Raw genomic sequence first — 12750 nt, 5'->3', positions numbered from 1 at the left:
ATGTATTTCTAACTGGACCCGAGCATTGTGGAGCAACCAAGTTAGGCGTATAAACGTCGAAGAAATCCCACATCAACATCTGATCTGGCTGCACCATATAATTAATATACAACTGGCAAAAACAGCGATAAACCACACACCCAACAGGCAACATGCTGCCTAGGGCAAGGCAGCCACATATATAATCCTATTAATGAGATCGATAGTCCTCTATGCACTTGAAGAATGGAAAATGATTTATGCACCTTCAATATGTTTCTCTTACATTTTTGTTTACAATTGTCTCTTAAAAAGAGAAAGAAAAAAATGTGTGAAAATTATTTTCCATGTCATGTTGTCATCAGACTCACCATCCCCAGAATAATCAATGAGATCGATATAGAGTCCTCTCTCTCTCCACTTGCAGAAACTTCAATTCGTACAAACTCATCAATATATACTCCATGCCAATTTTCCAATTTTTCCCTAAAGTCCATGCCAATTTTCCACTTATACAACCACTTTCACCAAAGAAATTCTTTATCCTTTACAAAAAGGATGGAACTTTTTACCCACATTTGCTCAGAAATTATAGTTACGTATGTAGTTTGCCAAATCAATGAACTTACTAATTACTATATTTATCAGAAGCACAATCTGATGTGATCATGATCATGGATTGCATTATGAAATTGATTCGTTGAAACCCAAAACCTTAAAACAGTGGATAAATTGGGTCAATGGTCTCCCCATGGTCTCCATTGCAATGACCCTAAACCCTAAACCCAAAGTGTAGATTGCCAGAGAATTGCATCCATGGCTAAGAAGGGAATTGGATCTGGTTTTTCTACGGTTTTGCATACCTATAGGTTGTACAATCTACATGCAATCAATATATATTTTATCGTAATTAAAATTAGGAGAATTTGCGTGTGCCTTGGAATTCAGGTTTAGGACTTAGGTTATTGAAAATTATAATTACTGATTTTTTATACAAATACAATTGCAAATTTTCCATTCTTTTGGAGGGGCTTTTCCAATCCCAAATAGGAGATCTTAGTGATTCAGGACTAGAAGCAACAAAGACACATCATACAAGGTGAAATTGACTTCCACTTTGTAGAGTTCAACGTAAAGTTAGTTCAATTGAACCAAATTTTGATATGTTAATAGAGTAGGTGCGTAATTGAAAAGACTTGTCGTTATTATAAAGTATATTGCGCGTACGTAATGTTACAAATAAATTTGGTGGATTATATTTTTTGAGACGGAAAGAAGAACAAATATGGGGTTGACAGAGTTTCATGCTCGTACTTATCATCACTAGTTTGAAAGGACGTTTTTGAATTAGTTGTAAAAACATGAATTGGATGCAACGTAAATATATATATATCCACAGTGTGGTGTCAGATCACTTTGCAAATCATTTCAACCAGATTTTGATGCCTAAGACACACAAAAACTTGGTAAGTAATTGCCATAGTATCAAGTAATCCAAATTAACTATGGATTGTGAAGAACCAACATGATTAATTGATTAATTATAAAGCTAACACATATGTATCACATTGAATTGATCTTCATTTTGTGAGAGCACTCAACGACTCTGATGGGTTAGCAAGACAGAGCACAATGAGAGATTTTTCAATGTGATCGAAACACGAAACAATATGTCATACGTCTCTACAATTATATAATACCATATAAGCGTACTGCTCTGTATTCCGATTAATACTGAAATCTAGCACTGCAAGTCTGCAATGGCCTCACTTGGGCCCTGGTTTGGTCTTGGAGTAAAACAAACAATGAAACAAACAAAGAAGCAACTTGTGTTTTCATGGGCCTACCCAATTGGACAAAGCTGATGCCACTCTGAACCACGTAAAACAGCAGTTGGTCCTACACCCAAAACCCTTGTCCTTGATATTTCGTCTCTATGCATGTTAAACTTTCTTTATCACCAACAATATAGCCTAATTATTAGAGAGGGCCTACTCTACATTTGGGGTTGTGTTTAGGGATGGGCAACGGTTATGGCGGGCGGGTAGCCGCGGTTATTTACCTATAGCCGTTTAAGCTTTTACCCACATAACCGTTTACCTATTGGGTATTTACATAAATGGGTATTTACATAAATGGGTATAACCATACCCATAACTATTTATAAACGGTTAACCATACCTATAACCGTATACCCATTTACCCATAACCACGTACCCGTTTACTTTTTTGTTTTTACCTATCTACCTATTTTTTTAACAACTTGAAAATTAAAAAGAAATTTGTCATAATTTTCTTTTTTTCTAACTATTAAATACCGTTATAAGTACATTTAACATGTATTTTTATATTAATGGCAATATTATTTATGAATTTATGTGATGTCTCCCAATTATTTGACGGTCAATCTATTACAAGAATCATGCATGGTTGTAGGTTAATTAATATTCTGGTATACATACATACATATATATATATATATATATATATATATATATGTAAGTGCACATCAATCTGCTAATAGGCTAATTTGATAAATATTTGGATTTTTATTTAGAAACATATGTTCATCGATCCAAGCCCTTTAATTGATTTCTAATTTTGGGATCAAATATTTATTGAAAACTCAAGGCCAATTAAATATATATATATATATATATATATATAGGTATGCATCATCTAATAATAACATGTTTTTAAATGTTCAAGGTAATCATTATCTTTAATTAGTCAAAGCTCCAAAAGACTCCAAAACAAAAATGTCGAACACTAATGCTTTAACACATTTAATCACTTATATTAAATATTAGCCTGTATTATCAACTATATTTTTCTCTCAAGTGAGGCATAAAAAAAAATATATATATATATATATATATATTATATGGCCCTTTATAACCATTTCTCGGGATACTAAACCTAGTTAGAAATTATTTTTTTTCTTTTTTTGCTTTTTAGTTTTACATATATTAAAATAAATGGTTAAATGGGTACCCGTTTATAACCGCAGGTAATAGCCATAATCGCCCATTTAAATTTCACAGATAAACGGTTATACCCATAACCATTTATTTATCTAAACGGTTACCCATAACTGTAACCGTCAAATTTAAATGGGCGGATAACCGCGGTTACTCATAACTAATGGGTATTTGCCCATCCCTAGTTGTGTTTGTATGGTTCATGGCTTTGGTGATTTGACACAAAAGGGCAATAGTGGAACTATGAATTCCAACCGTTCTTTTTGTCAATTATTTATACAATCTAAGCCACTAGGATTAGACTTTGATAAAGATAGAGAGATTTTTCAGTGTGTTCAGAAAACGACACGGTACATCTCATGTATCCCTTTACTTATATCATGACACGTGGTATATCGAGCTGTGTTCCATTAACATAGAAAAATCTCTCGTAAGATGAGTATTGTGGTGGGCAGGAGCAGGCCTAGAGTTCGAAACCCTCCAATGTAATAAAAAAGAAAATTATTTCTACAATCCAATTCAGGTCGTTTGCTCGGAATATGACGAATGGGACATGGTACTTCTATACTTTCTAAAGAGAGGGTGTGTTGAGTAAATTCCACAGGTTTCCAAAAATGGGCCAAGAATTTGTAATCCAAATGGGAAAAAGTTATTCATGGGCCCTCCAGGCCCAAGTCGATGCCCCCGAGGTTCAATGTATATCCATTTCCAACACCACTGATCTAAAATCCGCCACGCCTTGGCACCTCACTCGACACCCGTCGTACAACAGCTTGCTTCATGCTCAGAACTCTCCAAACGCCTCCGTCAGCTCCGCCGCGGGCGACACCGCGCCCATCGTCAGCAACACTCTGTAGCTTTCGCCGTTGGTAAAATTCTTACGCTTTATTGATGTTAAATTTTGGTTTTGTTGGATTAAATTATGCAATCGATTTGATTTAGGAATTTTGCTCCCCTATATGTACCAAAACAAATGAAACCTTGTGCTGTAAATTAAGCTAGGGTTTAGGGTTTCTTCGCAGCCTGATGAGCTCATTCGAAAAAAAATTTGAATAATTTGGCCGACTCAATCCATTTCCATTGGAATTGGGCATAAATCACGAGCTACATTGTTCCGAAAGCATCAACTTTGCTTGCAAAAGCTCTTCCATGATGGAAGAACTTATCTTGGTTGTAGCCAATGACAATTCTTGCCTTGTTTTTGCACATCTAAGAGCTGGGTTAACATAAGTTGTATAATCGGTTGCATTCTTATGTTCTTTTTTGCATTGGTGTTGTGGATTTATCTATGCGCAACATTGTAATCCCAGTTAACTTATTCATCTGCAAATCATACCTTGTCTAAAAGTGTGTTCTTTTGTGTGTTACTGGTTTTGTTCGGCCACCGACCAGTCCGATCCTGGCCCAGATTGGTATTCAGAGCCTTTTAATCACTTACATGTCCAATCAAATTGGAGAATTGCTGAACTGCGTGAATGAAAACTGCATATGGAAAGTCCATGCGACCAAGTCGCGAGGCTGATTATTTTATGACAACAAAATATGATAGCCGCCACTCTTGTTCATCAGATGCTAAAAATGGCGGTTCAGTAGATGCTAAAAATGGCAGTCAACCACAAGCAAGCAGCTCTCTCATTGGTGAGTTTGTAAAGTCAAAGTACAAGCGTGTTTTGTGCCAATGCAAACCGAAAAATATGATTGAGGATGTGCGGAAAGATCTTGGAGTGGATATAAGTTATTCGACAGCTAGGAGGGTTTTTGAATGTGCATTGAAAGATATTAGGGTAAGAACTTTCTTCTAAATGGAGGTCATGCGAAAGGTGCAAGAAGGAAAGATTTTCATCTCAACCAAAAAAAAAAAGAAAGTCTCATGGAGAAGAACAGTCTACACGGAATTGTGGAAAATGTGGCTCAACTGGTCATTACTGTAAAACCTGCAACAACGCTATTACTCTTCATCTCAATTTCGAAAGTGAGTTTGCTACCTAGAATTGGGACACGAATAGGCCTAAAGTTGCTGTAGTCATTTATTATCTAGAGAATGCATTATCGTCTTTTCAACTGTTTTAAACTTTTCATGTTTTCATTGACACTTTTTATTAAGCTTTGAAACTAGCTTGACATATCTTCAAGTAATGTAGCTGAAACGAAAAAAAAAAATGTAAACATGGTTTTGAAGTACTTTACTTGAAGCCTTCTGAGCATGCTGAAAAAGATTTCAAGTATAGTACCTGAAACCATTTGAACATTCGAAATGGTCTTGAAAAGACTACTGAAAAAAATTCGAGTCCAACCCAAAATGGTTCAAGCTCAGCATTTTGAAAGGCGTTTACGGTTTTTATTTTTATTTTTGTCCTTTTCTGTTTTACATCATCAATGATGTTGAAGAGAACTACTCAAAACCCAACTGCTTGGGCTTGTTATGGTTTTGGGTAAGATTTTGACATCCTTTGTATGCCAATTAGGCCCAAAAAGATAGGTATATTCTTACCCTTAAAAGAAGCTGTGCAAAAACTAGGTATGATGCTTACCATTCATGTGAAAATGATGTTATTTTGGCTTAATGTTCCAGGAGTGATGAATGGCGTGAAACAAGGGGCTTTATGGCTTCAGCAACAGGTGAAGCAAAGGTACGTCTGGTTTTGAATTTTAATTTTACATTTTTTGTTTTGTTTAAAGAGTATGGTCTTCATTGTGAGCGTCGGTTTCTATAAATTTTAAAGATTTGTCCTTTTCCATAGTTTGGCTTGATTGGAAAGCTGCTATCAGTTAGCTTTCTGAGTTTCCATAGCGAGGGGGATTTTAGTTGTTGTCTCGCTGATTCTCTTTTGAGTTTTCTTTAAGGACATCTTTTCCAGTTGTGTAATTTTGTTGTCATAAGCTTTTACATTTAGTTTTGTCCTCAAACCCTTGATTCCTTAACATAATGCTACCCACCTGATAATATTCTTCTAATTGCATTGTTCATTGTAATCTAACATTTAAAATAATAAATTATAATAAATTTAATGAAGAAAAGAGATATAAGAAAAAGGAAGAAATAAATTCATTGGTAGACAGCTGAAAGTGCAGATATAGAATTAATAAAAATATGAAGACGTTAATGAAAGGGTAAAAAAAAAAAATGAAGATTTCTTTTTTATTTCAGAGAGGGAGACCTCATGTCCTTCTATCAAACCCTACGTCTATAATCTATATAAATATCAAATGCAATGAATAGATAACTACAAATATAGAGATTGATCTAGGAGATTGATCTAGGAAAGCCGTTAATGCTTAATAGGATAAAAAATGTTGTCACGTAAAGGTTATGCAGTAAAACTTTAAATCAATCTTATCGCCAACAATCTGCATGAAAGAGTGTCATTAATGCTTAAGAAAAATAAATTGCATGAGCGGCAAACACGTTGAAGAACAAATGTAATAGAACTCAATTATTACACATTCTATAATAGGGTGTCATGAAACAATGTATCACTGCTGCTTTTGCATCAGTTAGTATTGGATTTTTTATCTCGTAGAAAAATACAGAATTAAGAAAGGTGACTCAATGTCATAGTCAAGACCATTATGTGAGTTTACGCCAATGCCCTATTTTTCTGCGAGATGAAATTTCCAATACTACTTCGTAACTGATGCAAAAGCGGTATTGACATGTTTCATGACCATTCTGCAACATGTTCATTGTCCATGCAAATTTTTTTCTCAAGTAGTATGAGCTCTCCATGCAAATTCTTGGCGATAATATTGATTTAAAGTTTCCATTACATAAGTTCTACGTGGCAACTTTTTTGTCATATTCACCCTTTTGTAATAGAAGCAGTGGACACCCACATGTTTCTCTACCTTTCCTTTCTTAGGGGTTAAAAGGAAATTCATTGTTGAAGTGAAAATGGCGACCCTTAACAAGAGTTTTGAGAAGAAGAAGATAAAAACTAGTAGGAGCAAAAACAATGAAACGGTGAGGAAGATACCTTGCTTCTTTCCTCTATTATACCATGTGCGGGATGATACAAAACCTACTGATAAATAAAAATATTCGGAAAACGGCAGTTCTCATAAAACTCATTTACGAAAAGAAGATACGTTACACAAATGGATCGATTATTCTCTTTTGTCATAAATGGAGTTTGTGAGCTTAATAAGGATCAATTCCAATCATTTATGGATGGTACGCCATACCTTCTGGCCTGCATCGATGGTATGATTTCATATCTTGTGAAAGCTATAACTAATCTTGATTCAAGTTTTAGCTCATATCAGTCACCTGACTTCAAGGAACCTCATATTGGTGGTTCCTTGCCTCCACATCCCAGTCAATCTTCTGGCCAAGGTGAAATCGGTCGGTGTAAGACAGAGATTGTCTTAACCTCTGAGTAAAGGAAACGGTACTCTTACGTGAAGCCAGAGGAACACCTGAGATGATGAATGCACTAAAAAAGCTTAAGATCAACTCTGAGTCGTCAATTGAAATGGATAAGCATCCGTATCTCTGTCAATCTTTAGGCCAAGGTCAGATCATGAATTCACATCGTTTGTATAAGACACAAACTGCCTTGAACTCTGTAAGAGGTAACGAACACTGCTTTGGTGAAGGAGGAGGAAGTGATGAGATCATGAATTCATCGTTAATGGAAAGAGAGAATCTTCAAAGAGAGAGCTTCTTCTTTTTAAAGATTCAGAGAACTGCTTTTCTGGGACATGAATAACTTTTAATGCGAAAGAGGAAAGCCAAACAAATTTTGATCTCTCGCTACATCTGTAGCTTTGTATCAGCTATATTACAAAACTCGAAGGGACCATGGAACAGATAAGCCTCGGAAGAGCTTTCTAAAGATGAAAACTCCTTTTCTAGGTCACAAATAGCTTTTATGCGTAATAGGAAGGCCAAATAAGTCTAGATCGATCTCTAATTTGTAGCTATATCTATTCAATGCATATAATTGCCTTATTGACCTTACATGATTACTAAGCAACAAGGTTATTGCAACAAATTTATTTCTATTATTGAATAGGTTTGTACAGTGGAGAAAAGTACTTATCGGTAAGAATCTGCATGAAAGAGAGTTATTAATGCTTAAGAAAAATAAATTGCATGGGCGGTGAACACGTTGAAGAAAAAAGTAATAGAAATATAATTATTACACATTCTATAATAGGGTGTCATGAAACAACCTGTCACTGTTTACATCAGTTAGTATTGGACTTTGTATCTTGCAGAAAGATACAAAATTGAAAAAGGTGACTCAATGTCATAGTGAAGACCATTTCTTATGTGAGTTTACGCCAATACCATATTTTGCTGCGAGATGAAATTTCTTATATTACCCCTTAACTGATGCAAAAACGATACTGACATGTTTCATGACCATGTTATAAGAATGTGTATTAATTATAGTTCTATGGCATTTGTTTTGCAACGTGTTCATCCTGCATGCACATTTTTTTTTCTTAAGCAGTATGAGCCCTCCATGCAAATTCTTGCCGATAAGAGTGATTTAAAATTTCCTCTACATGAGCTTTACGTGGCAGCTGTTTTGGTCGTATTTGTGTAACGTGTCTTCTTTTCTTAAATGAGTTTTATGAGAATTGTCATTTTTCGAATATTTTAATTTATCAATAGGTTTTGTAGCATCCCCACACATGGATATAACAGGCAAAGAAGCAGGGCATCTTCTTTACCCCTTCATTGCTTTTGCTCATGCTAGTTTTTATGTTCTTCTTCTCAAGGCTTTTGTTAAGGGTTGCTGTTTTCACTTCAAGAATGAATGTCCTTTTAATTCCTAAGAAATAAAAGGCAAACAAACATGTGGGTGTCCACTGCTTCTATTGCAAAAGGGTGTTACAAAATCGTCAGGCTTTAGAGGGCCATCTTAGGGTAAAGAAGAGCTAGATTTATGATAGCCATTTCGACAACTCGACAAATATGACTTACAATGCTCCTCCTTTCAGCATCCAAGTAATCTCATCAATAAGTTAACCTCTCCTTCGAATTTCTCCACGAGATTCTACTCAAATCAAAATAGCCGGGTGAATGTGAGGGCCTATGAGACCAATACAAGCGCCATGCCTCCAAAATTTTCATCTAGCAGTGGCTATGATGAAATCCCAGATTCTAAACCTTTATCCTTTATGGCCGGTTCCTCTGGTAGCGCAGTACCAACTGGTGTCCCTTCCAGCCCATTATTCTCTTATGTCATAAATGGGGTTTGTGAGCTTAATAAGGATTGATTTCAATCTTTTACGGATGGTATGCCATACCTTCAAGGCCGCATTGATGGTATGATTTCATATCTTGCGAAAGCTGTAACTGATCTTGATTCAGGTCTCAGCTCAAATCAGTCACCTGGCTTCGAGGAACCTCAAACTGGTGGTTCCTTGCCTCCACATCCCAGTCAATCTTCTGGCCAAGGTGAATTTGGTCGGTGTAAGACAGAGACTGTCTTAACCTCTGAAAAAAGGAAGCGGTGGTCCTGATGCAAAGCCAGAGGAAGTGCTGAGATGATGAATGCAATAAAAAGGCCTGAGATCAACTCTGAGTCATCAATGGAAACAGATAAGCCTCCACATCTCTGTCAATCTTCAGGCGAAGGTGAAATTGGTCTGTATAAGACAAAACTGCCTTAAACTCTGTAGGAGGTAACGGACACTGGTTTGGTGGAGGAGGAGGAGGAAGCGCTGAGATCATGAATTCACTGTCAATGGAAAGTGAAAAGCCTCCGGAGAGAGAGCTTCTTCTTTTTAAAGATTCAGAGAACTGCCTTTCTGGGTCAAGAATAGCTTCTAATGCGAAAGAGGAAAGCCAGACAGATCTTCATCTTTTGCTAGATCTGTAGCTTTGCTTCAGCTATATTACAAAACTCTAAGTGATCATGGAACAGATCAGCCTCGGAAGATCTTTCTAAAGATGAAAACTCCTTTTTTGGGTCACAAATAACTTTTATGTTAAATTGGAAGGCCAGGTAAATCTAGTTCAATCTCTAATTTGTTGCTTTATCTATTCAATGTATTTGTAAGTAGTGAATATATATAAATAAATATGGGTTTGATAGAAGAACATGAGCTCTCCCTCTCCCTCTCCCTCTCCCTCTCTAAAATGAAAAGAAATCTTAATTTTTTATTTTCATTAATGATTTCATATTTTTACTCATTCTATACCTGCACTATTCTGTTTCTTTTTCATCCTCGAAGTAAATGTATTGTGTTTAGGAAATAAACTGAGATATTGTGGTGTGCCTCCGTACTTTATTACTAACTATAGTCTGCACCTTCAGTTTTGGTTTACAAGCCTGGCGGAGTAACCGATCCACTCAAACTTGCTTAAGCCTTAAGATCATCTTGGATTATTGTTGTCTTATACATTGTTATCCTGAATATGATAGGGTTTTCAAGTCTTCGTATCCCTCTTTCTGTACTATCTTGTACAATGCATGTAATTGCCTGATTTACCTTACATGATTACTAAGCAACAAGGTTATCACAACAAATTTATTTCTGTTATTGAATAGGGTTGTACAGTGGACAAAAGTACCTTATCGGTAAGTGACATATGGTCCTTGCACTCTCAGAAATGCTTGTTATTTTTAATTCTTAAACATTTTGCAGTTGCATGCCCGCAGAAAATTTGGTGCGACTATTACTGGTGATCCTGCTGGTTTTAATTGGACATGTCAGTGATATACATCTATGGGGGACACTTGAAATGTTCACTTTAGTGTCTGCATATGGCCTGTTCTTTGAAGGGGACCAACGGCCTGGCTCTTGCTGGAGCTTCTGTGGGAAAATTGCTGTATGCCAACTACGGCATTGGCCCATTGATCTATATTTCATATATTGAGAGATTGCAGCAGAGCTTAAACCATTTGGGAGACATCAGAGTGGCAAACCAGTTTGTTACTCCTTTTATTTGGATTATAAGTCTTGTATGCTTGTAGTGTGATAGTCTTGAAGGGAGTAGCCTTTTTATCTGCACATGTCGGTATCTGTCAGAGGTTGGCTGGACGCCACTTCCCCTGTTCTCAAAAACCAATTGGAAGTACAGGTCTTTCTGGCATGGGAGCCTCCTGACATGGGATGTCAGAATATGAATGTTGATGCGCCGAGGAGAATGGCATCTGGTGGATTTGGAGCAGGGAAAGTTATTTAATCCAATCTTGGCAGGGGATATTGAAGCAGAAATCTGGGGATACATTTTGGCTTGCAGTTTCCAATTTAGAAGAAAAGCACTAAAAGATGTATTCAGGTGGACTTCGCTATTATTCTAAAATTGATGAAGCAAGGTAATGCTTCCGCTGTCACCCCTTTTGAAGTGCAGATTTTTTTATGCAGCAATTTGAACACTGCATGTTTATAGAGAGAAGAATGCAGTGGCAGATGAGATAGCAAATGGAGCTATAACACTCATTTGGGAGTCTAAATTCGACCACGTAAGCATTCTTATTGCTGTTTTTCCCCTGTACAGAATCGTGTTTAGACCTTCATTGCATTATTTTTATGGAATCATTGCAGGAATCTTACTGCTGCATTTCTTTTTCTTTCTTTGTCGATTGGAGGTTGTTCTGTTTATACGTAGATTGCAGATCATGATCAAGGATGTTAATGAGCAGTTGCAGTCTTCTGTCAAGACAAGCTAGAGCTTCTCTTTGGAAATTTATCACACGACATGTCAGGTGATGAGAGACACAGAAAACATGAGTGTTTGAACCCACGATAGCCAAGTTTTTCTCACGAATGAGAGGCACCGGTTGCTTAGATAGTTACTCGGTTCTTTTTTTAACATAACCAGATTATTAACAATGTGGTTGGGTTTGGTGACGGTTCCTATCTGCCTATTTTATCTTTCCAAAATCAGCAAACCCAACATGTGTTTTTCTTTGAAATGTCTGCAAACTTGGGTCTGTTTTGCAAAGAGAAGTATCCGATCCAGCAAGGAGGATTAGGAATCATAGGAATTGCAGTGTAGGAGGTTGAAAAATGACATGCCTCCAAACAACAAATGCAGTGACGTGAATTGGTTGGACTTCAAAGGGTTTGGGATTCAAAAAATCCATGCTCACTGCATGGCCATTAGCCCTCCATCTCATACCCTCATTGATTGTGTGATGGTTATGTGATTTGGACCAAACCAAACCCAACAATACAAACAAGACACACCTAAAAATCTAGTGTGGTGCTATCCAGACACTTACTTTTACTTCTCATACTCTTCTTAATTTTCGGTTGGTTGATCAAATGAAATGAACAAGATCAATAGACAAAAATTAATAAATGTGTGCGGAAGGTACAAAAGGGGTGTGAATACTGAATGGCACTACCCAAAATTAAAAGAAAAAAATCTAGCAATGCTCCATGAATTGAGGAACTTGTTTCGCTTCTCCATAAACTCTCGATTTTTTTCACAAACCAACACCTCAACCTCAATTTTGTTACAATTTTTTGCTAATTTTATGAAATGTAGTCACGTGAAAACTTTTAAGAATGTAATTTTACAACGTAACTTAATAAACGCTTGGAATTTTGATAACTAAGTGATGAGAAAGAAATAAGAATAAAATAAACAAAAAATGACCATCAATTTAACGGTGTGTAACTGAACAAACCAACGTCGAGAGACATTTGCATGAATTAAAAGTGCAAAGCAGTTTTAGAATTAAACTGAAAGTTCAGATGGCAAAATAAAACACGGCGACCATGAGAAAGTAGTGTTTCATTTTTCCCAAAAAATAAAATAAAATTCGGTTTGATTCCCATTTGTCTTTCTTTCGTTTTCAATCATCTCTAAAAAGAGTGA

General features: G+C 36.3%; 1 protein-coding gene across 7 annotated transcripts; it reads left to right on the top strand.

The window, feature by feature from the left end:
* Positions 1-3692: 3692 nt before the first annotated feature.
* Positions 3693-12514, top strand: LOC137726350 (uncharacterized). 7 transcript variants are annotated; one of them, XR_011067615.1, is made up of 7 exons: positions 3693-3829; positions 4353-4932; positions 5533-5590; positions 10469-10498; positions 10566-11239; positions 11314-11386; positions 11469-12514. XR_011067615.1 is itself a non-coding variant. In XM_068465267.1 (5 exons), exons 3-5 carry the CDS (start codon positions 5538-5540, stop codon positions 10795-10797), a joined length of 315 nt encoding a protein of 104 aa, XP_068321368.1. In that variant the 5' UTR covers positions 3693-3829; positions 4353-4932; positions 5533-5537; the 3' UTR covers positions 10798-12514. The 7 variants fall into 7 exon arrangements, 1 of the variants encoding a protein (XP_068321368.1); XR_011067616.1 differs by having other exon boundaries at positions 10566-11386; positions 11513-12514; XR_011067614.1 differs by having other exon boundaries at positions 10566-11386; positions 11469-12513.
* The last annotated feature ends 236 nt before the right edge of the window (positions 12515-12750 follow it).

Source organism: Pyrus communis, chromosome 2, assembly GCF_963583255.1.
Source record: "Pyrus communis chromosome 2, drPyrComm1.1, whole genome shotgun sequence".
In the NCBI taxonomy this organism is placed as follows: Eukaryota; Viridiplantae; Streptophyta; class Magnoliopsida; order Rosales; family Rosaceae; genus Pyrus; species Pyrus communis.
The sequence above is the reverse complement of the archived record's forward strand: the minus strand, read 5'-3'. Positions and strand labels throughout refer to the sequence as shown.